General features: G+C 47.8%; 2 protein-coding genes across 3 annotated transcripts in view; one reads left to right on the top strand and one right to left on the bottom strand.

Moving 5' to 3' along the window:
- The window catches only part of OSBP2 (oxysterol binding protein 2), a 326,746-nt gene extending 306,693 nt beyond the window's left edge, over positions 1-20,053 (bottom strand). The window contains exon 1 of the mRNA XM_075324438.1: positions 19,788-20,053. Coding sequence (XP_075180553.1) covers positions 19,788-20,053 — 266 coding nt within the window. The remainder of the gene's footprint in view (positions 1-19,787) is intronic.
- Positions 20,054-20,098: 45 nt separating this feature from the next.
- Positions 20,099-25,332, top strand: part of DUSP18 (dual specificity phosphatase 18) — a 30,305-nt gene continuing 25,071 nt past the window's right edge. The window contains exon 1 of one of the 2 annotated variants that reach the window (XM_075324494.1): positions 20,099-20,180. The gene's annotated coding sequence lies outside the window, so the exon portion shown is untranslated. The remainder of the gene's footprint in view (positions 20,181-25,332) is intronic. The other variant, XM_075324477.1, reaches the window with a different exon arrangement.

Here is a 25,332-nt window from a genome sequence, read left to right as displayed (position 1 = left end):
ATTAATGACCTTGTGGATGGGATTTATAGTAAAAAGTGTCAGTCTTTGCTGATGACACCAAACTATGTAGGATATTAAAAACTGACCTTGATAGTACAATATTACAAAGAGATCTGGATAAGATGTCAGAATGGGCAGATACTTGGCAAATGAGATGTTGATAAATGTAAAGTAATGCACCTAGGACGGAGTAATCCTATAGCTACGTATACATTAAATGGAAGTAAACTAGGGATTACAGAATAGGAGAAGGACTTGGGTATTCTCATTACAAATAAGCTGAGCAGCAGCACTCAATGTCAAGCAGCAGCTGCAAAAGCAAACAAGATTCTAGGGTGTATAAAAATAAAGATTAGATGCCATGATAAATTCCAATTATGTATATCAGCTCACCGTGTAGAAGCTCAGTCCTGGTTTCTCCCTGGAGCACGGACAGGCACTGCCACAGCCCGGTATAGCAAATAGAAGAAGAAAGGGATGTCCAGCTCTCATGATCATGATTAAGGGTGAGTGTTTCACCTGAAACGCGTAGTGCTGGTCATGTCATTCGTTGTATCTGCATGATGAAATAAAGACCTTTGGTTTTCTCTGCCTGAAGAGCTGGACATCCCTTTCTTCTTCTATTAGATGCCGTGATCCCAACGTATTGTTACCCCTCTATAAATCACTTGTAAGGCCACATCTGGAATATGGGATCCCGTTTTGGGCTCCGCATTTTAAGAAGCACATTTAGAAGTTACAATCAGTTCAAAGGCGGCTAACTAGACTACAAGGAATGGAGGCTGCCCATATGATGGCAGGTTGAAAAAGTTAGATATGTTTAGCTTAGAAAAAAGACGTCTCAGAGGAGATCTCATTTATATGTATAAATACATGTGTGGTCAATATAAAGGACTGGCACATGACTTATTTCTTCCGAAGACAATACTAAGGACCAGGGGGCATTCACTGCGATTGGAAGAAAAGCGATTCCGGCAGCTAAATAGGAAAGGGTTCTTTACAGTTAGAGCAGTCAGACTGTGGAATACACTACCACAAGAGGTAGTAATGGCAGATACTATAACAGCTTTTAAAAAAGGGCTGGATGATTTCCTCAATACACAAAACATTGTTGGTTATAAATGACTTAGTGACCAAATGTTGAACTGGTGGAGGAAGGTTGAACTAGATGGACCTAGGTCTTTTTTCAACCTATGTAACTATGTAAATTACCACTGCCCCTTGTCTTATACTCACATGCCGCCATCATAATCATTTTTTAGCACTGCCCTTGTCTCGCGGCTCTTGTATCTTATGACAGGCCGAAAGTCAGAGGTTACATTACAACTCCCAATGCAATTCTATGAGAGCCAGAATGAGGCTAGAAGGAAGCTCTCATAGACTTGTATTGATTTGTGATCTCCGGCGTGTTCGATGAAACACTGGAGTAGGTGGCAGGTCACAAATCGCTGGAGACCAAGTAAAGCGACGCTGGAAAAAGATGAAGACGGCAGCAGGTGCATATAATACAGGGGGCAGGGGACTTACATCTAAAGACCACTCCAGCAGGGAAATAAAAAGCAAAACAAAATTCTGGAGTGGTGCATTAAGGGCAATATCCATAAGTTGTCCTGTTGATATGACGCCCTCCCCAAAGTAGGTTTTGGCGTGAGCCTCCTTCAAGTGGAAACTACATTACATTTTTTTTTTTTTTCATTTTTACAGCTTAATGCTATAAAATAAAAAAAAACTATGAAACACCTGTGAAGACAAAGGAACTGATTCAGCAAAATGTTTTGCTAGAAAGATGTTATAACACTTTTAGACGTTGAGTGGCACAAAAAAATGTTGTGACTGGCCTTTTCCCTTTGGCAGAGCGGAGGTGAAGTTGGGTTAGGACAGGGGGTGGCTATTCCCACATGACAAAATCATGAAAAGTAGCGGGGTCCCTTATGCCAGTCTCTGGAGTACCATCTCTGGCAAGATGCACACCACTGATAAGTCATTGAGGGCGGGCGCTTCTTCATGAATTCGGTGCATGAAATACCATTCTTAATGAATCCAGGCCATAGTGCTCACTACAGACCTAAACTAATTACAAGTGGTGCAATTTCTAAAATGAGGTCACTTTGGGGGGGATTTTTTGACGTTCTGGCAGCACAGGAGTCCTTAAAGCGAGACCCGGCACTAACTACTCCAGCAAAATCTGCGCTTGAAAAGCCAAATAGCGCAACTTTACGGCTGAGCCCTTATTCCCACCACATATAGGTAATGCGACACTTTGGAAAAATGTCAGTATTAATTGTGGGGCACTTCTTATCCGAAAAATTCATAACAAATTTCCAGCTAAATCACCATCGAAGTCGATAAAAATAGAATTTTGAATTTTTTAATTCCACTGTATGTCAATTAGCATCTGAAGGGTTAACACACTTTCCGAATATGGTTTTCAATACTCTGAGGGGCCCAGATTTTAAAAAAAATGGGGTCAGTTGAATAAGTAGAAGCATTTTAAAGTTATTAAACACAAAAAACAACATGTAGGATCTTTGTCACTGCGGCCAAAACTGGCGGTGGTAGAAAGACGCATTCTCCATCTGTGAGAGGGGAGTAAGTGCTCTTTTGGTGGTCGGCAGATTAGATATTCCTAATTAGGGAACATTGGAACAAATATACAGAGGCTTTGCTGGAATACGATGTTTCACAGACGAGGACACGCAAATTCATGCTCTGCCAAACGAAATAACAGCAGACAACAATCAATTAGGAATAGTAAAATGAAAAGCTGAGCAGCACAATCACAGACTCAGCCAAGTTGCTATTTGATTATATACACATTAGATTTTTGGCAATGTTACATCTGAAAATCTCTCCAATCCCCTTTCATTTAAAGGGAATCTGTCAGCAGGTTTATGATAGCTAATCTGAGAGCAGCATGATGTAGGGACAGAGACCCTGATTCCAGTGATGTGTCACTTACTGAGCTGCTTGCTGTCATTTTGATAAAACCCTGCTTTGTTTTCTGCTGCAGATGTAGCAGTTCTCTAAATGCTGAGCTCCGTATAACCCCGCCCACACCACTGATTGACAGATTTCTGCCCACACACAGAAAGCTAACACTCAATGTGGACGGAGTTATACACAGCTCATGAATATAGAGAACTATATGGCAGAAGGTTTACTAGTCCTCTAATGATAATCTCCAGCTGATAAAACTGTGGTTTATGAACACTAGACTAACCAGACCAGTAAGGGATACATTGCTGGAATCAGGGTCTTTGTCCCAACATAACGCAGCACTCAATTTAGTTGCAAAAAACTAGTGACATAGTCTCACTGAAGGGTATAGATGTTTTTGGAACAATTACTTTTCTAATGTGTCTAATATATACATTATAACACATTGGAAAAATAACTATAAACAGAACAGACCAAAAGTTTGGACACACCTCATTCAAAGAGTCTTCTTTATTTTCATGACACTGAAAATTGTAGATTCACATTGAACGCATCAAAACTATGAATTAACACATGTGGAATGAAATACTTAACAAAAAATTGTGAAACTACTGAAAGTATGTCTTATATTCTAGGTTCTTCAAAGTAGCCACCTTTTGCTTTGATTACTGCTTTGCACACTCTTGGCATTCTCTTGATGAGCTTCAAGAGGTAGTCACCGGAAATGGTTTTCACTTCACTGGTGTGTCCTGTCAGGTTTAATAAATGGGATTTCTTGCCTTAAAAATGGGGTTGGGACCATCAGTTGTGTTGTGCAGAAGTCTGGTGGATACATAGCTGATAGTCCTACTGTTACGGGGGGACCGGCAGATTAGGACCAGGGGGTATATATCCTAATCGCCAGTCGGGGCCCACCGTGCTCCAGATGACAAAGGAGCTGCTGGCACCTGAGGGTTAGGCGGAGACTATAGAGCTGGATGGCTTTGAGATAACCCAGGAACTCTGGGAACCGGTCACGTGTGTTGGGACACGTCAGACCGGACGACAACCCGATTAGCGTTTTGGTGCACCTAGCGCTACACCAACCACGTGTGCAGGAAACACGTCAGGCCGGGTGGTAACCAGTTAGCGTTGACCGGAAGACCGCCACGAAAGCACCCTGTCGGCCACGTGTGTAGGACACGTCAGGCCGAGCGGTCCTCCGATTAGCGTTTCTGGCCACCTCTCGACTGGCCACGTGTGTGTAGGACACGTCAGGCCAGATGGGTACACCAGTAGCGTTGACCGGGAAGCCGAGGAGGATAAGGAGCATCCTGTTAACTCCACAGGGGTCCTGGGGTACACTGTCCGTGCGCGTAGGGGGCACAACCGGACAGGTGGCGCAGCAGGTGCGTTGTCCGTGTGCGTAGGGGGCACGATCGGACAGGTGGCGCAGCAGGTGCGTTGTCCGTGTGCGTAGGGGGCACAATCGGACAGGAAGCACAGCAGCCGCAACCCAGTTAACGCCACTGGGCTGCTATAGCAAGACTGGAACGGCAGGAGGGAAGCACGGCGCCTGACCCTGATGTGCCGAGCCATGAATCTTGGCGTGACAGGCACCGTTCGCCTAACCCTACCTACCGCTTCCCAACATAGGCTTATGCCGCAATGAGGCTCTAACATGGAGGTGTGCTCTGACTGAGCAAAAGTGAAGACTGCGCACTTCCATGTTGTCTCCAGCCCCTTTTATAACCTGGGTCCGCCCCAAACCCAGGGTGGAACCACCAAGGTCCAATAGCAGAGTGCCATGTCATCAGTGACGTCACATGCGACCTATCCGGAACCGCCACGTCATTGATGACCTCATGGCAGCCACGCCCCAAACACTTCACCAGTCATCGTCTGACGACCAATACTGAGGTGCCAGATCATAGGGGCGGGCCTCTGCGAGCCAGTCCGGAGTTGCCACGTCATCAGGACACCTGATACCCTCTGCCCTATCAGGGCCTGCCACCTCACGGACATGCTCAGTGAGGTCCTTACCGGACCTAGCCTCTGATGCACTAAGTGCCTGAGCATGCTCAGTAGCCTGAGCCACAGGCTTAGAAAGCAGACTATCAGTTTGAGCATGCTCAGTAGGCACATCCCAGAACTTAGACACAGCACGAAGTCCAAGTACCTGTGCAAAGAGGCTGTTAGGGTTAATTGTGGGAGCATGCTCAGTAGCCTGAACTGAGGACTTAGTCTCAGACATAACACAAACAGGCTGAGCATGCTCACTAGGCAAAACACCGGGCTTAGACTCTGGCTGGGGTAAATCAGCGCACGCATGCGCACTAGCCGCCTCTCCACACTTAGACGTGGTGGAAGGAACAGCCAACTGGACGACCCGAGGCACGGCCAAGAATGGCAGCCGGCGCCTGGGCGCAACAGGAACCGCAGCAGGCTGCTTGCGGCTATGGCGGCGCCGGTTCGTAACACCTACTGAATAGACTGTTAGAATTTGTATTATGACAAGAAAAAAGCAGCTAAGTAAAGAAAAACGAGTGGCCATCATTACTTTAAGAAATGAAGGTCAGTTAGTCCGAAAAATTGGGAAAACTTTGAAAGTGTCTCCAAGTGCAGTGGCAATAACCATCAAACGCTACAAAGAAAGTGGCTCACATGAGGACCACCCCAGGAAAGGAAGACCAAGAGTCACCTCTGCTGCGGAGGATAAGTTTATCCGAGTCACCAGCCTCAGAAATCGCAGGTTAACAGCAGCTCAGATTAGAGACCAGGTCAATGCCACACAGAGTTCTAGCAGCAGACACATCTCTAGAACAACTGTTAAGAGGAGACTTTGTGCAGCAGGCCTTCATGGTAAAATAGCTGCTAGGAAACCACTGCTAAGGACAGACAACAAGCAGAAGAGACTTGTTTGGGCTAAAGAACACAAGGAATGGACATTAGACCAGTGGAAATCTGTGCTTTGGTCTGATGAGTCCAAATTTGAGATCTTTGGATCCAACCACCGTGATTTTGTGCGCATGGAGGAGGAGGTGTGATGGGGAAGGGGGTTGCTAGTGACACTGTTGGGGATTTATTCAAAATTGAAGGCATACTGAACCAGCATGGCTACCACAGCATCTTGCAGCGGCGTGCTATTCCATCCGGTTTGCGTTTAGTTGGACCATGATTTATTTTTCAACAGGACAATGACCCCAAACACACCTCCAGGATGTGTAAGGGCTATTTGACTAAGAAGGAGAGTGATGGGGTGCTACGCCAGATGACTTCGCCTCCACAGTCACCAGACCTGAAACCAAATCGAGATGGTTTGGGGTGAGCTGGACCGCAGAGTGAAGGCAAAAGGGCCAACAAGTGCTAAGCATCTCTAGGAACTTCTTCAAGACTGTTGGAAAACCATTTCCGGTGACTACCTCTTGAAGCTCATCAAGAGAATGCCAAGAGTGTGCAAAGCAGTAATCAAAGCAAAAGGTGGCTCCTTTGAAGAACCTAGAATATAAGACATATTATCAGTCGTTTCACATTTGTTTGTTAAGTATTTCATTCCACATGTGTCAATTCACAGTTTTGATGCCTTCAATGCGAATCTACAATTTTCAGAGTCATGAAAATAAAGAAAACTCTGTGAATGCGGTGTTTCCAAACTTTTGGTCTATATATATATATATATATATATATATATATATATATACACATACACATACATGTACACATATACATACATACATACATAATATATATATACATATATACACAAATACATACATACAAACAATCTATATATGTGTGTGTGTGTATGGGTATATGTGTGTATATATACATACATACATACATATACCCATACACACACACACACACACACACACACATACACACACATTTGTTTGAAGATAAAAAAAGAAGATGCTTTAGTGAAATAAACCCACCATAATTGCTAACGGCTTGAATTATTTTTAATCTTGTAATAATATATATGACAGAGATGGAGAAAAAATTGAATTTGAGTTGTAAAGTGGTTAACTCATTAAGACAACCTTTGTGATGTGCCCCACAGAGCATATAGAGATGTAGCTTTGGCTAACTTGCCAAATGACGCACTTGTCACAGTAGGTTCCCTCACTTACAGGGATATCCTCAAGTTTGGAAGCTATGCCTATCCAAAAGGACAGAGGATAACTTACAATGGGTGTTTGACCATGGGAACCCCATCAATCTCAAGAAGTAGGGTTCCTCTCAAATAATTGGAACAGTTGTCGATCATGCTCACTGCATGCTCACTTCATTCATTCTTAAGAAAGTGCCGAAGACCGGACCAGCACTCAGGTTTCTCTGGCCGTCCCATTAAGAATGGCTGGAGCTGCGGTGCGCATGATGAACCACCATTTTATTCACACACGGCAATTCAGAAGCCCGGTTCTCGAGATTAGTGGGGGTCCCAGTAGTTGAACCAATGCAATTGGGACGAAAAATGGATAGGGGATAACTTCCAAACTTGAGAATACCCTTTTTTAGGAGTTGGCCACTTTCTCTTATTACTGCAGCTTTCCTCACAAACTGACCAGTAATTCTGTCCATCAGATGATTGCTGATGGTTATACAACATATGACATACGAAACCTGCTCTTCTATTGGAGGAGGCTGATTGACAGAAGCTGGGACCCGATGTGTGTGAGAGAGGAATGACATTGTGATCAGATGTGTGTGTGTCTGAGCGGAGTGATTTTTGGGACCTGATGTGTGAGCGAGCGGAATGACATTGTGATCAGATGTGTGTGTGTGTGTGTGTCTGAGCGGAGTGATACTGAGACCTGATGTCAAATAATTTTTTCATCTTTTTTGTGATATATGGGGCTTAATTTTATTTTATTATCATACTCTCTTTTATTCTTTTGCCGATATTGGTGAGATATCCGTTTGTCACTTTTTTTTTTATGATCACATTGTGACCGGGTCTCCTAGGACCTACTAGTTCCTGTTCCCTCCCTATACCTAGCGATCATATGACCACTGAGTGAGGATGAGGAAGCGCTGTGAGCACTTTTTATATTCTGCGTACACAGCGCTTGTTTAATGATGTCTATGCAGAGATCAGGAAGACAGACACAGTAATAAACCATCCCTGCCTTCTCTATGCGGAGCTCAGGTGTGTTTTAAAGCGAGATCTCGGAGCTGCAAAATTGTTGCAGGTGCTCTATAATGCAGTAACATTGCATAACATGATTGCAAAGTAGAATGTGAACTGGCCAGACATTTTACATCTATTGCCAGTTCGGAAGTAGTTAACATTAAAATAGCTAATAACCGATGTTATTTTAGGAGTCAAATTACACTGTTGTGCTGTGATATTCCAGAGCTGTTATTTGTGTTAATATAAACAGGACTAAAGCGGGCTTTACACGCTACGATATTTCTAGCAATTGCTTGCGATATCGTACGCAAAAGCACCCGCCCCTGTCGTGCATGCGATATCGTGTGATCGTTGCCGCAGCGAACATTATCGCTATGGCAGCGTCACACGCACTAACCTGGTCGGCGGCGGCGCTGTGCTGTCCGAACAATCTCTCCCTCAAGGGGGAGGTGCGTTCGGCGTCATGGCGATGTCACTAAACGGCCGGCCAATCAAAGTGGAGGGGCGGAAATGAGCGGGACGAACATCCCGCCCACCTCCTTCCTTCCTCATTGCGGGCGGGACGCAGGTAAGGTGAGGTTCCTCGCTCCTGCGGTGTCACACATAGCGATGTGTGCTGCCGCAGGAATGAGGAACAACATCTATAAACAACCATTAACAATTTTTGATTTTAGGACGACCTCTCCATGGTGAACGATTTTCACCACTTTTGAGTACGTTTAAGGTCGCTGGTAAGTGTTACACGCTGCAATACCGTTAATGACGCCGGATGTGCGTCACTAACGACGTGACCCCGACGATAAAACATTAACGATATCGTAGCTCGTAAAGCCCCCTTAAATGTGAAAAATGAACACCAAATCCAGGGATGCCTCTGATCACAGACATTTATGTACTACAGGATATGCCATTAATATCTGATAGCTGTGATTGTACCCAGTGTCCTGACCCAGCCCTCCTGCTTGGTCAGGCAAAGTTTTAAAGGAAAGACTGTAGCTTAATTCACTTCAACGAGATTCATGTAAGCAGCCTTGCACACCTGCTTGGATATCTGCCATAGAAGTTAATAGGGAACAAGTCAGACACAAGCCCCTGGAAGCTATCCTACCAGGCTATGCTCCGATGGCTTGGGGACCAAGAATTTATAGAATGAATAGTCCAAGAAAAACTGGTTGAAAAGTCAACTGATTCATCAAGACCGGCGTTATTCATAAGGAGGTGTGCCGTGCTCAGACGATTCTAATTGCTGAGGAAGCGTACGGTATGCCCCTTCATGAATCGGGGCTGTCGGACGCGTAGTATACACCTGTTTGCGCCTCACCACAAATCCTCCTCCAGACAGAAATTTGACCAGTGGCGTTCAACATTCTTGTCCCAGCTCCAACCACTCGATCAGGGGTGGATGAAAGCGGCATGAAAACGCCAAAAGTCACATACACTTTTGTGCAGACCTGAGTTGTGTACTTTTCAAACCTTTTTACACCAGAATACTGATGTAAAAGCTTTAGTGATACTACTGGTATACCTATACAGCTGTTTTGCTAAAGTAGAAATATATTAAACTAGCTGTACTACCCGGCTTCACCCGGGTTAATAACTGCTGTTAAGAAAATAGAATGTATTAACAAAAATGTATTCTGCACACAAACACCACAAAACAAATAGAAACGTAATTATTAAAAGGCAAAACCTAAGCTAATGGAAGCATTTCACAACATATATTTCAACACCACAGATATTCCACACAGGTTTAACTAAATTGGCCAAGTAATGTTCTCCGTCTGCCCCTTTCCAGGTCTGCCCCTTTCCCCGTCTGCCCCTTTCCCCGTCCCTTTGTCTGTGTCTTTTCCTGTCTGTCTCTTTCCTTGTCTGTCTCTTTCTTTGTCTGTCTCTATTTCTCTGTCTCTTTCCCCGTCTTTCTCTATCAAGGTCTGTGTCTTTCCCCATCTATCTTTGTCTGTATCTCTGGCTGTCTCCTCCTTCCCTGTCTGCCTGTCTCTGTCCCTGTCTGCATGTCTGTCTGTCTGTCTCTTTCCAGGTCTGTCTCTTTCCAGGTCTGTCTCTTTCCAGGTCTGTCTCTTTCCAGGTCTGTCTCTTTCAAGGTCTGTCTCTTTCAAGGTCTGTCTCTTTCAAGGTCTGTCTCTTTCAAGGTCTGTCTCTTTCAAGGTCTGTCTCTTTCAAGGTCTGTCTCTTTCAAGGTCTGTCTCTTTCAAGGTCTGTCTCTGTTTCTTTCCTGCCTGTCTCTCTGTCCGTCTCCCCACCGACATCTTATTACCTCACATATAGGTTCTTATACTATGAACGTCTTTTGTTCCTATAGCAACCAATCACAGCTCCTACTAATAACCTGTAGTTCCAGGCTCCATTTACTTTAATGGAGGCATGTTTTTTGGAGCGTAACTGTAAAACGCGGGGTTAAATGTTCCTGTCAAAATATAGTCTACGATGTTCCCTGGGTCACATGAGGTGTCTGTGCAAAATTTCATAACTGCGACGGTGCGGATACACTTTTTGTTTCACTTTTTCCCCATTATGTAGATAGGGGCAAAATTGATTGGTAAATTGGAACGCGCGTTGGGTTAAAATTTCACCTCACAACATAGCCTATGACGCTCTCGGGGTCCAGACGTGTGAGTGTGCAAAATTTTGTGGCTGTAGCTGCGACGGTACAGATGCCAATCCCGGACACACACACACACACAGCTTTATATATTAGATTGATGCAAAAAGCTGGAGTATTTGCCCATAGCAATTAGCTAGATGCTCTCTCTCATATTGCAGTGGCATTTCATATAAGAAAACAACATACTGCTTAGGCTGCTTTCACACCTCCGGTTTTAGCAGAGCCGGTCAATCCGGCTCTAAAACCTATGCAACGGATGCGGCGACAATACCGCATCCTTTGCATAAGTTATTTACATGCGGCCCATCCGTTTTTTGCCGTTTGTGGCAGGCTACTGAGCATGTGCAGTGGAAAAAAATGCATGTGGAGGCCGGATGCGGTGTTTGCCGCAGGAAGCCGCATGCGGCGTCCATAGGCATGCATTGTAAATCACGCCGCATCTGCTAGATACAGCGCAATGCGGGTTTTTTTGCCGGACAAAAAAACGTGCCAGGCAACGTTCCATCCGGCCGCCGCATCGGCTAAATCTGCCGCATGTGGCAAAAACCGGACGGAACGCAAGCCCATGCGGCACTAATGGAAGTCTAAGCAAAAAAAAAACGGTTGCGTTTTTTCTGCAAAGCGCCAGATTGTGCCGCACAGGAAAAAACGGATGTGTGAAAGCAGCTTTACCCACATGTCTCCTCACATACTAACAATATAAAAGGGATGGTAAAACAACATGGCAGCAATCACATCAAACTGCATCACCAATGAGATTTCCCATAAACACATACAGGGGAGAACCTCGGCTTCCAATGTCTTATTTATGCATCAACTACGGCTCATTCAGACGGCCGTGACTTTTCTAATACTTAAAAGCATGGACCGACATTCATCAGTGTTTTTGATTTGAGTTTCTTCAGTGTTTGGGGATTGTGTTACCAGAACGGCTGCCTGTTCTCTGTCTTCACCTCCCCACCGCACCATCCTAGGTACATTTCCCATCACACTACCGCGGCCTGTTCTCTGTGTCTTCACCTCACCACCACTCCTAGGTACATTTCCAATCACCACAGAATGGCTGCCTGTTCTCTGTGTCTTCACCTCACCACCACTCCTAGGTACATTTCCAATCACCACAGAATGGCTGCCTGTTCTCTGTGTCTTCACCTCACCACTGTCCTAGAAGCATTTCCCATCACCACCTCATCACCGCACCATCCTAGGTACATTTCTTACCGTATCACCACACTACCACTAACCTTTCTCTGTGACTTCACATCATTATCGCACCATATTAAATACATTTTCCATCTTCAGTGCTTCCGTTCTATGTGTCTCACCTAGATGCAACATTTTCCATCCATTTTTTACACCTTTCCTTCTGCTTGTAAAATCCTAACAGTTGGAATATATCATTATCCACACTACAAAACAAATCCATTTTCCCTACATCTACATGTGAGAAATGCAGGAGTGCCGCTTGGCATTACCAGTGATGTTTATACTGGCGACTCCTTCTGTTTGTATCTGAACATTAAGTGATTCACTCTCTACAGTGACTCATCCTAAACCGTTAGCAGAAATTCGCTTCCTACAACATATGCTCAGACTGTAGCAGACAAGAACACGTCCAATGTTCCTTCATTAAATCTGCCTTCTGATTTCTGTGTTTCCTACAGTCATGGCACTTCCATTTTAGGGTATCACAAATCTCCTACCCACTACAACGGGGGTGAGCAATTCATTTTCCCAAGGGGCCACATGAAAAACTGTTGTGCCTGTTGTGGAGGACCAAATTAATAGACTGAAATCAATTATGCTCAATATAAATATTAAAATATTAATTATTTTATATCAATGCTGACAGCTGCTACTGCCAAATACCATACACGTTATCATAGGGCTTATTGTAACTTATTCTTACTAGTAGCAGCTAATCAAAACCATATAATTTACTGCTTTTTAGAGAGTTTATGAAAAACAGTAAATCATAAAGCTCCTGTTACTCAGCCCTTGTACTTTGATCAACAGCTCCTCTATACATTATGATGTACCACATTCCATCACAGTGTGGTGTCCGCACAGATCTCCCGCATGTCATGTGGTATCCCCACGGACCTCCTGCGCGCGCCACATGGCGTCCTCACGGCCTTCCCACGCTCGCCACGTGGTGTCCCCATGGCCCTCCCACGCACTCTGTCAGCAAAACACTCCAACACACAATATGGTGTCCGCAGTCCTCCCACACACCGTTTCTGCACAGTCCTCCCACACACAGTATGGTGTTCTAACAACCCTCTCATAAACAATATGGTATCCTTACAGTCCCCACACAGTAGGATGGTTTTCACAACCATATACAGTTTGATCCCCACACATCCCCCTATATAAAGTCTATGTAGGTCATCACAGTGTGCTGAAATGGCGAATTCCGCCGTGATTCATTGTGAAGTAAAAATTACCTTGCACCATGATTCTGAAGGTCAATACGATTACGGTAATAGCATACTTTTTAGGTTTTGTGGGGTTTCTTCCACCACTTGAAAAGAAAAGTGTTCAAAGAAAAAAAAAAAAATGTAGGTAATGCTGATAATGGCCACTAGGGACAACATTCCCCCCCATGCTCCATGTCTTAAAGGGACTCTCACAGAATGTCTGTTCAAACTAAGTACAGGCCTTTGTGCATCATGGTTGGTTCAATCATTTAATACACAATGCAAGGTCTGGCCACGGGTCTCCCGACTGGAGCAGGACAGCTTCATATATTTCTATCAGGCTGTGGCACGATACGGGTCAGGGTCAGGAAAGCTGCGCCCAGTCAGTTTATTGTGCACCGAGATCGGACCGATTTGCACAGACGTCTGCATGAGCCCTTAGTCACCCTCCCTGGTCCAGCATTGAGTCTCCGCCACTGCTTACTATCTGCAGTACAGATGTTAGTTATCAGCCGCCGATCTGTTGACATGAGTTCAATGGCTCCCAGTGTCTCATCAACTTGGGCAGAGCCGCTGAGCACTGGCTGCAGTGCGGAGCCCAGGGAGGGGGATTAAAGCACTGTTTGCTTTAACAGAATAAAAACTGCAGCCAGGAAAAGTGGTTTTCTACAAACAAGTTTTCCCTGTTTAAAGGATAAGGGTGCGACCGCACTTTGCGTTCACCTACTTGCAGTTTAAAAAAAAACGCACGTTTTGGGCTTAATTGATTTGACCAAAGTTGTCTTTTTCAGAAATTTTGTGCTGAAAACGCATGCGTATTTACCGCGTTTTAGATGCGTTTTCAGCGCTTTTTACATGCTTTTTCACCAACGTTTTGACAGATGCATTTTGAACATCAAGACAACTAAATACAGTTTAAACTGTCAAACACAATGAAAAAAGAGAAAAAAAAAAAGGATCAGATCTATATTAATGTGAAAAATAATGAAAATATAGATATTTCATAAAATTATAGCGGTAATATACATTTTATCGGTAAAATAGCATTAAAAGCATATTTTTCTTAAATTTAATTGTCGGATTATGAGTGTGTGTAAAGGGACATATCAAATCATTATTTTGATGTTCCAAAAGCATGCGTTTTGGTACTACAAAACGCATGTTTTCTGCACTGAAAAAGCAGGTAAAACACAGGAATTTCCAAAAATCTTGTTTTTTGCCATTTCTCATTGACTTCAATGTTAGCAAAACGCACCCAAAATGGCAAAAACAATTGACATGCTCCGTCTTTGAACGCATGGTTTTTGCCACAAAATATGCAAATTAAATGCGGCGTTTTAAAACGCAAAGTGGGGTCTGGAAATCCCCATTTTCCATTGACTTGGCTGGAAAATCAAAACGGATGCATTTAGGCAGAAAAAAGGTGCTTCTCAAAACAAACCTAAAACGCAGCTGAAACGCAAAGTGCGGTCGCACCCTAAGGCCCTGTGCGCACTAGTGCGTTTTACCCGTGGATTTTCCCGCGGATTTTCCGTGGAAATTTCTTGAGAAAGGTCTGCAATCTTTGTGCAGACATTTCCCAGCAAATCCTATGTGAAAAAAAAATAGCTGTGCGCACACTGCGGATTTTTCTCAAGAAATTTCCTTGAGAAGAATTTCTTGAGAAAATGAGCATGTCAATTCTTTTCCGCAGGTACCCTGCGGATTTCGGCAGAACAGCCTGCAAAATCCGCAGGGAACAACATGCGGGAAAATTGCGGCAAATTTGCATGCGGATTTGCCGCGGATTTGGTGCGGATTTTTTCCGGAGGTCCGGAAATCTTCCACTCCCAGAAGTTTCTCAAGAAATTTTCTTGAGAAACTTCACAGTTCTAGTGCGCACATAGCCTTATTCCCACAATCACATTTTTTTTCGCAAAGCAAAAGAAATCCAAACTTATTATACAGAACAAGCCCAACATAAAAGTTTCTTGTATTGTCTGTGTACTTTTCCATCTCTAATTGTCCCCTTGAGTATCTAGCATTACATTACTAAATGGGTGGTCTATTCGAACTATGTTAAAACTACTTTTCCCAGCCGCACCTTGCTTCTCCTCACTGCAGCAGAACACTCCCGCTCTTGTATGCTCCTGATTCAGAATTTTCATCATAATCTAAGTGTAGAATTTACCTTATGCACCTTGAACACTCCCTGCTCCTGTATAACTGCCTGTGCTTTTACATCATTATTAGCTGCTTTCTCCCAGAGTGCAACTCTCCTACACAATGAACCTTGTAATTACTAAGCAGTGCAGAGTTGAGCTGGTTGTCTGGTGTTAACAGATCAGTGATGGGAATCTGCAAATGCTGCTGTTGCTGCATATGGCAAAGGATTATCTTCTGCCATATGCATCAACAGAGCAGCCATTGTTATTGTATGCCAATGGCATCAAAATCAAGTTATTGTTGTAGCCTATTAGCACATGCTGATGGACAGCTAAAGCTATTTACTCAAGAAATATGAACAAGAAACTTGGACAGAATGAGTAAGTTGCAGTTGAATAGCATTTAAGATAACCATGATAATCTTGCAGCAGAGCATCCAACACAATTGACCAGCACAATGTTTCCTGCACATTTACAAGTTGTTATATAGAGTAAAAACATCGGACATTCATGAGAGATCACAATATTAGACATTTATTAAGGAGTCAGGAAAGATTTTGCCACCCAGGGGACATCACTCATGCATAAGACCCATCATGTCTGTGGTAATAAGATAAAGCTAACATCTGCATGTTGTTTTATTACAGCCAAGTGTTTTTATTATTGTAGTCAGACTAATCATATGACTATATATATTATCTTGGAAGAAGTGAAGTTATTACAAATCTATCAGTGACCTGTGATGGGAGATGAATAGAAAAATTATTTTTGCTTTTTGTTCAGATTTATTAGGGCCCGTTCCCACGATCCAGACATGCGGTGTTCTAGACAGAAACATTGTGGTACCCAGGTGCGACCTCTACATATCAGATGATATTTCCTTTAATATTCTTGTACAAAATGTTCCAAAATGAAATGACAGTGGCACATTTATTGCTGAAGACGTTATCCTTAGACCCTTAGTTAGGGACTTGTTATTTATCTAAACCCGCTCTCCTGCTTTGCACTTATGAGGAGCAAATACTATGAAATACATGTCTGCAAATGGAGTTTCTGTTTTGGCTTCTTATCCTAAGTAGTATGGGAAGAAAGATAAGGCTGCTTTCACACATCAGTTTTTTGCCATAAGGCACAATCCGGCAAAAACATTAAAAAACGGATACGGCGTCTGTTGCCACCGCATCCGTTTTTCCCTCACAGACTTTCATTAGCGCCGGATTGCTTTGCGTTTCATCCGTTTTTGCCGGATCCGGCAAAATTTACTGGCCGGCATGCAGCAATCCCGGGAATGGTCAGCTCAGGCTCACTGCACTTTGCAACCTTACCACTCAGTTACTGACCAAGAATTATAAAACAACCAACACTTTACCACCATGAATCCTTACATCAGCCCTGTCACCCACTGAAGGATACAAAAATATTTTTGTCATCAAAACAAATGTCTTTTAAAAAAACCCAACATATTCAAGCATATAAAATGACGTCATCCCACTGCACAAGATATTCCCCTTCATTCCTGCACTGCCTACAAGACCAATGCATTCCCGCTGCTTCATATACCTTTCCTCCCACGGTTACCTGTCGGACCGCCGGTCCCTGGGGTGTCGGATTGCCAGACCCATCGCTGTCACCTGTCAGATCGCTGGACCCATTGCTGTCACCTGTCGGATCTCCAGACCTGTCAGCATCACCTGTCTAATCCATCAGCATCACCTGTTGGATCCATCACTGTCACCTGTCGTACTGATTGCTGTCACCTGACGAATTCATCGCTGTCGCATGTCAGACCCATCGCTGTCACCTGACGGATTCATCGCTGTCACCTGTCAGATCGCTGGACCCATTGCTGTCACCTGTCGGATCTCCGGACCCGTCAGCATCACTTGTTGGATCCATCACTGTCGCCTGTCGTACTCATTGCTGTCACCTGACGGATTCATCACTGTTGCATGTCAGACCCATCGCTGTCACCTGACAGATTCATCACTGTCACATGTCAGATCGCTGGACCCATCGCTGTCGCCTGTCGGACCCATCGCTGTCGACTGTCGGACCCATCGCTCTCACCTGTAGGACCGCCGGATCCATCACTGTCACCTGTTGGACCCATCGCTGTCACCTGTCGGATTGCCAGACCCATCGCTGTCACCTGTCGGATCGCCGGACCCGTCGCTGTCACCTGTCGGACCCATTGCTGTCGCCTGTCGGACCCATCGCTGTCATCGGTCGGACCCATCGCTGCCACCTGTAGGACCGACGGATCCATCACTGTCACTTGTCGGACCCATTGCTGTCACCTGTCGGATTGTCAGACCCATCGCTGTCACCTGTCGGATCGCCGGACCCGTCGCTGTCGCCTGTCGGACCCATCGCTGTCGCCTATCGGACCCATTGCTGATGCCTGTCGGACCCATCGCTGTCGCCTATCGGACCCATTGCTGATGCCTGTCGGACCCATCGCTGACGCCTGTCGGACCCATCCCTGTCACCTGTCGGATCCACGGACCCATCGCTGTCACCTGTCGGATCCACGGACCCATCTCTGTCACCTGTCGGATTGCCAGACCCATCGCTGTCACCTGTCGGATCCACGGACCCATCACTGTCACCTGTCGGATTGCCGGACCCATCGCTGTCGCCTGTCGGACCCATCACTGTCACCTGTAGGACCCATCACTGTCACCTGTCCGATTGCCAGACCCATCGCTGTCGCCTGTCGGACCCATCACTGTCACCTGTCGGACCCATCACTGTCACCTGTCGGATTGCCAGACGCATCGCTGTCGCCTGTCGGACCCATCGCTGTCGCCTGTCGGACCCATCGCTGTCACCTGTCGGACCCATCCCTGTCACCTGTCGGATTGCCGGACCCATTGCTGTCGCCTGTCGGAGCCATCACTGTCACCTGTCGGACCCATCACTGTCACCTGTCGGATTGCCAGACCCATTGCTGTCACCTGTCGGATCTCCGGACCCGTCAGCATCACCTGTTGGATCCATCACTGTCGCCTGTCGTACTCATTGCTGTCACCTGACGGATTCATCACTGTTGCATGTCAGACCCATCGCTGTCACCTGACAGATTCATCACTGTCACATGTCGGATCGCTGGACCCGTCGCTGTCGCCTGTCGGACCCATCGCTGTCGACTGTCGGACCCATCGCTCTCACCTGTAGGACCGCCGGATCCATCACTGTCACCTGTTGGACCCATCGCTGTCACCTGTCGGATTGCCAGACCCATCGCTGTCACCTGTCGGATCGCCAGACCCGTCGCTGTCGCCTGTCGGACCCATTGCTGTCGCCTGTCGGACCCATCGCTGTCACCTGTCGGACCCATCGCTGTCACCTGTAGGACCGACGGATCCATCACTGTCACTTGTCGGACCCATTGCTGTCACCTGTCGGATTGTCAGACCCATCGCTGTCACCTGTCGGATCGCCGGACCCGTCGCTGTCGCCTGTCAGACCCATCGCTGTCGCCTATCGGACCCATTGCTGATGCCTGTCGGACCCATCGCTGTCGCCTATCGGACCCATTGCTGATGCCTGTCGGACCCATCGCTGACGCCTGTCGGACCCATCCCTGTTACCTGTCGGACCCATCGCTGTCGCCTATCGGACCCATTGCTGATGCCTGTCGGGCCCATCGCTGACGCCTGTCGGACCCATCCCTGTCACCTGTCGGATTGCCAGACCCATCGCTGTCACCTGTCGGATCCACGGACCCATCCCTGTCACTTGCCGTGTTGCCAGACCCATCGCTGTCACCTGTCGGATTCATGGACCCATCACAGGTCACCTGTCGGATTGCCGGACCCATCGCTGTCGCCTGTCAGACCCATCACTGTCACCTGTCGGACCCATCACTGTCACCTGTCGGATTGCCAGACGCATCGCTGTCGCCTGTCGGACCCATCGCTGTCGCCTGTCGGACCCATCACTGTCACCTGTCGGACCCATCCCTGTCACCTGTCGGATTGCCGGACCCATCGCTGTCGCCTGTCGGACCCATCGCTGTCACCTGTCGGATTGCCAGACCCATCGCTGTCGCCTGTCGGACCCATCGCTGTCACCTGTCGAACCCATCGCTGTCACCTGTCGGATCCCCGGACCCATCGCTGTCGCCTGTCGGACCCATCGCTGTCGCCTGTCGGACCCATCGCTGTCGCCTGTCGGACCCATCGCTGTCGCCTGTCGGACCCATCGCTGTCGCCTGTCGGACCCATCGCTGTCGCCTGTCGGACCCATCGCTGTCGCCTGTCGGACCCATCGCTGTCCCCTGTCGGACCCATCGCTGTCCCCTGTCGGACCCATCGCTGTCACCTGTCGGATCTCCGGACCCATCGCTGTCACTTGTCGGATCGCCGGACGCATCGCTGTCACTTGTCGGATCGCCGGACACATCGCTGTCGTCTGTCGGACCCATCGCTATCACCTGTCAGATCCACGGACCCATCGCTGTCACTTGTCGGATCGCCGGACCTGTGGGTGTCACTTCCCACTCACCATCTGTGGGATATCTGCCATATGACATCACACTCACCTGTAATAAGACAGCAGACCGTTGCTCAGCACGAACCAGCGCCTCTGATATCCCTTCAGATAGTTGGTCCATTTGAAGAGCCAGCCCTTGTACGAGTCAGGACCGGTGGTGGTCGGGAGGGCGGATCCTGAGGCGCTCATGTCTCTGGCTCCGATCCGCGGACAGGACAGACACGGCACGGAGGAGAGCCGGGACACCAGTCCGCTAGAGCCAGGGGCGGCCGCTCTCACCATAGACCAGCTCCGGAGGGGGCGGGCACAACGCATCGGACACACCCCCTGCTCCACGTGACTCCAGGAGGCGCTAGCATCAAAACAAATACAGGTCACGTGACCGGCTGTGATCTCGGCGGGATCCTCGCGGGATGAAAGGGATTTGTCACATGATGGCCCGGTAAGTGAGCGGCTGGGGAACTGAGCTATTGAGTGTTGGTTACAATGACGGGTGATGCTGGGACTTGTAGTGACATGACGAGAGGACGCTCCACTGTCTCCCAGTGCAGTGTAGTAATCTATGGTGAGATTGAACAACACTAGTGCACAGGAGGCGTGGTTCATAACAACCAATCAGGTTATTGCTTGGAATGGAGGGGGCGTGGTTCATAACCAATCCTGTTATTGTTTGCGTTTAACAAATGAGAGCTGCAATCTGATTGGTTGTCTGATTCCACATATCTTCAGCTGCCACACTACGGATTTCATTTTCCAGACTTTTTCTGTCCGCACGTCTGCAGCTCCTTGTCTCCTGCAGCTCCTTGTCTCCTGCAGCTCCTTGTCTCCTGCAGCTCCTTGTCTCCTGCAGCTCCTTGTCTCCTGCAGCGCCTTGTCTCCTGCAGCGCCTTGTCTCCTGCAGCGCCTTGTCTCCTGCAGCTCCTTGTCTCCTGCAGCTCCTTGTCTCCTGCAGCTCCTTGTCTCCTGCAGCGCCTTGTCTCCTGCAGCTCCTTGTCTCCTGCAGCGCCTTGTCTCCTGCAGCGCCTTGTCTCCTGCAGCTCCTTGTCTCCTGCAGCGCCTTGTCTCCTGCAGCTCCTTGTCTCCTGCAGCTCCTTGTCTCCTGCAGCGCCTTGTCTCCTGCAGCGCCTTGTCTCCTGCAGCGCCTTGTCTCCTGCAGCTCCTTGTCTCCTGCAGCTCCTTGTCTCCTGCAGCTCCTTGTCTCCTGCAGCGCCTTGTCTCCTGCAGCTCCTTGTCTCCTGCAGCTCCTTGTCTCCTGCAGCGCCTTGTCTCCTGCAGCGCCTTGTCTCCTGCAGCGCCTTGTCTCCTGCAGCTCCTTGTCTCCTGCAGCGCCTTGTCTCTTGCAGCGCCTTGTCTCCTGCAGCGCCTTGTCTCCTGCAGCGCCTTGTCTCCTGCAGCGCCTTGTCTCCTGCAGCTCCTTGTCTCCTGCAGCGCCTTGTCTCCTGCAGCGCCTTGTCTCCTGCAGCGCCTTGTCTCCTGCAGCGCCTTGTCTCCTGCAGCTCCTTGTCTCCTGCAGCTCCTTGTCTCCTGCAGCTCCTTGTCTCCTGCAGCGCCTTGTCTCCTGCAGCTCCTTGTCTCCTGCAGCTCCTTGTCTCCTGCAGCTCCTTGTCTCCTGCAGCGCCTTGTCTCCTGCAGCTCCTTGTCTCCTGCAGCGCCTTGTCTCCTGCAGCTCCTTGTCTCCTGCAGCGCCTTGTCTCCTGCAGCTCCTTGTCTCCTGCAGCGCCTTGTCTCCTGCAGCGCCTTGTCTCCTGCAGCGCCTTGTCTCCTGCAGCGCCTTGTCTCCTGCAGCTCCTTGTCTCCTGCAGCGCCTTGTCTCCTGCAGCTCCTTGTCTCCTGCAGCGCCTTGTCTCCTGCAGCTCCTTGTCTCCTGCAGCTCCTTGTCTCCTGCAGCTCCTTGTCTCCTGCAGCTCCTTGTCTCCTGCAGCGCCTTGTCTCCTGCAGCGCCTTGTCTCCTGCAGCGCCTTGTCTCCTGCAGCTCCTTGTCTCCTGCAGCGCCTTGTCTCCTGCAGCGCCTTGTCTCCTGCAGCTCCTTGTCTCCTGCAGCTCCTTGTCTCCTGCAGCGCCTTGTCTCCTGCAGCGCCTTGTCTCCTGCAGCTCCTTGTCTCCTGCAGCGCCTTGTCTCCTGCAGCGCCTTGTCTCTTGCAGCGCCTTGTCTCCTGCAGCGCCTTGTCTCCTGCAGCTCCTTGTCTCCTGCAGCGCCTTGTCTCCTGCAGCGCCTTGTCTCCTGCAGCGCCTTGTCTCCTGCAGCTCCTTGTCTCCTGCAGCTCCTTGTCTCCTGCAGCGCCTTGTCTCCTGCAGCGCCTTGTCTCCTGCAGCTCCTTGTCTCCTGCAGCTCCTTGTCTCCTGCAGCTCCTTGTCTCCTGCAGCGCCTTGTCTCCTGCAGCGCCTTGTCTCCTGCAGCGCCTTGTCTCCTGCAGCTCCTTGTCTCCTGCAGCTCCTTGTCTCCTGCAGCGCCTTGTCTCCTGCAGCTCCTTATTCCTGCAGATTTAGACAAACGATGGGGCTATTAGATTGTCACAGACTAAAATAAAAACAATAGGGAAGAGTTTCGGATAATAGTGAAGTGCATGACCCCAGCCACTAATCAGACCGTCTTCTCCTTTCTTGTTAAATAGAAGTAGCAGCTAATGAAAGTCTATGCGAGCCGAATCCGGTGGCATGCATCAAACGCCGGAACCATGTACCGGATTCGGTTTTTTCTTCTAAGCATGCCCAGAAGTGATATAAATTCATTGCTTGTCAGAAAATCAATCACTCACTCTCACCCACTCACCGATCACTGGCGCGGCGCTGCATGGCTGTCACAAGGCTCTGGCGGCTTCTGATTTGAAAATGCCAGCTGCCCATTATTCAATCTCGTATTCCCTGCTTTCCCCGCCCACCGGCGCCTATGATTGGTTGCAGTCAGACATGCCCCCACGCTGAGTGACAGCTGTCTCAATGTAACCAATCACAGCCACCGGTGGGCGGGTCTATATTGTGCAGTAAAATAAATAATTAAAAAAAAACGACGTGCGGTCCCCCCCCAATTTTGATACCAGCCAAGATAAAGCCACACGGCGGAAGGCTGGCATTCTCAGGATGGGGAGCCCCACATTATGGGGAGCCCCCCTGCCTAAGAATATCAGCCTGCAGCCGCCCAGAATTGCCGCATCCATTAGATGCGACAGTCTCGGGACTCTACCCGGCTCATCCCGAATTGCCCTGGTGCGGTGGCAATCGGGGTAATAAGGGGTTAATCAAGGCAGGTGTCTATGAGACACCCCCAATGATTAACCTTTAAGTGAAAGTAAATAAACACATACACCCAAAAAAATACTTTACAGCATTTGAAATAAAAGACAAAAAAAACACCCTCTTTCACCATTTTATTAAAATCCCCAAACACCCCTCCAGGTCCGGCGTAATCCACAGAGGTCCCGCAACGCTATCAGCTCTGCTACATGAAGCTGACAGGAGCGGCAGTACACCGCCACTCTCTATCAGCTCCACGCAGCAACTGAAGTGAATCACGCTGTCAGCGGGGACGTCACTGAGGTAGTGCCGGGGCGTGTGCGATGATGATGCGTGCGAGTCCAGCCAGGTACAACTAGGCAGCTGGGGATTGAAATCCACAGTGCAGGGTGCCCATGCTTTCTGGGCACCCCCGCTGCGAATTGCAGTCCGCAGCCACCCCAGAAAATGGCGCTTTCATAGAAGCGCCCTCTTCTGGCGCTGTATCCAACTCTTTCAGCTGCCCTGGTGACGGGTGGCTCGCTGGGTAATAATGGGGTTAGGGCTAGCTGTATATTGTCAGCTGGCCCTAAGCCCGAAATTCATGATGTCACGCCAATATTAGACATGGCCACCATGAATTTCTAGTAAAGATAAAAAAAAACACAACACACAGAAAAATATTTTTATTATAAATAAAACACAACACAATTTGTGACTCCATCTTTATTGAAATAAAGAACCCCCCTCCGCAGTAATCCTGGGTCAAGGGTCCCGCGCAGTCCAATCCGGATCCAATATCATCTGATCGGTTTGCTGGAAGGTAAAGCAATCAGATGATGTCAGGTTCTAGGATGTGAATCACATCACACATCATCTGATTGTATAAAAGCTGATTATACAATCAGCTGATGCATCAGTAGAAAAAAAAAAAATACTGAGTCACGTCTGTGCTGATTACCGGCAGCTCCTGCAGCGATCGGGTGAGAGTCTGATCCTGTCCCATCACTGCAGGAGCTGCCGGTAATCAGCTGATGAAGTCTCCTGACAGCAGGATCAGCTGATAAGTTAAGCCGGCCGGGCGCTAAAAAGCCGGCGACACCGCGAGAATTACGATCAGCTGATGCATCAGGTGATCAGCGCCAGGTCCTGCAGGCATCGGACATACCTGGGGAAACTGCACACAGCCGGATCGGCGGTACCGGGAGAGGAGCTGGGAGCGGACATGGCACTGGGAGGCTGCAGACAGGTGAGTATGACATTTTTTTTTCTACTGTTCACTTTTGTTTTCGCCGCTGCCTCCACCTCCCGCACAGACATGGCGCCGCACCGGAGCTGACATGGCACCGGGCGGGTTGTGGATGCAGCGGTGGCGGTACCGCGAGGATTCACGCTTCTGTATTTACTGACAGAAGGAATCCTCTTCCTGTACACGTCACTTTAGTATCCACCCCTTGCGTTTATAGCTGCATTTTTAGTCATAGAAACGCAGCTATATGCGTTTTTCATTGCGTTTTTGAACATCTCATTGAACTCAATGGGTGAAAAACGCAGTGAAAAACGCAGAAATAATTGACATGCTGCGTTTTTGTGGTCACCACAAAAACGCACCTACAAAAAAAAACGCTGTGTGCGGACAGCAAAAATGAAAACTCGTAGACATTGCTGGGGAAGCGCAAAAACGTGGCAAAAAACGCCCCTAAAAACGCAGCAAAAACGCCTAGTGCGCACAAGGTCTTAAGGCTGCTTTCACACTACGTTTTGTTAACGTGTCCTGAACGTTTTTTGATGCAAAAGCGGATCCAGTACAAATGCGGTTTCATTTCAATGCATTTGCAATGGACTTGCGTCAACATGCGTTCACCTGCGTTTGCGTGCAGTTTTGTCAGAATCTAGTGACTTACAGTTTTTTAACATTGTTTAAAAACGCTACTTTTAGCGTTTTTGAGCTGCGTCCAAATACTGCAAGTCGCTGGATCCTGAGATAAACTGCATGCAAACGCATGTGAATGGTGGTATACTGATAGACAGGATCCTCCTTGCTTTACTGAGCATGCCCAGAAACCACAGAGAGTGAGTTTTTCTCTCTCTCCTCTTCTTCTCTTCTCTTCTCTTCTCTCTCTCTCTTTTCTCTCTCTCTCTCTTTCTCTTTCTCTCTCTCTCTTTCTCTCTCGCTCTCTTTCTCTCTGTCTTTCGCTCCCTTTCTCTCTCTCTTTCTTCCTCTCTCTCTTCCTCTCTCTCTTCCTCTCTCTCTTCCTCTCTCTTTTCTCTCTCTCTCTTTTTCTCTCTCTCTTCCTCTTCTTCTCTCTCTCTCCTCTCTTTTTCTCTCACTCTCTCTCTCTTTTTCTCTCTCTCTTTTTCTCTCTCTCTTTTTCTTTCTCTCT

Source organism: Anomaloglossus baeobatrachus, chromosome 1 (genome assembly GCF_048569485.1).
Source record: "Anomaloglossus baeobatrachus isolate aAnoBae1 chromosome 1, aAnoBae1.hap1, whole genome shotgun sequence".
Classification (NCBI taxonomy): domain Eukaryota; kingdom Metazoa; phylum Chordata; class Amphibia; order Anura; family Aromobatidae; genus Anomaloglossus; species Anomaloglossus baeobatrachus.
The sequence above is the reverse complement of the archived record's forward strand: the minus strand, read 5'-3'. Positions and strand labels throughout refer to the sequence as shown.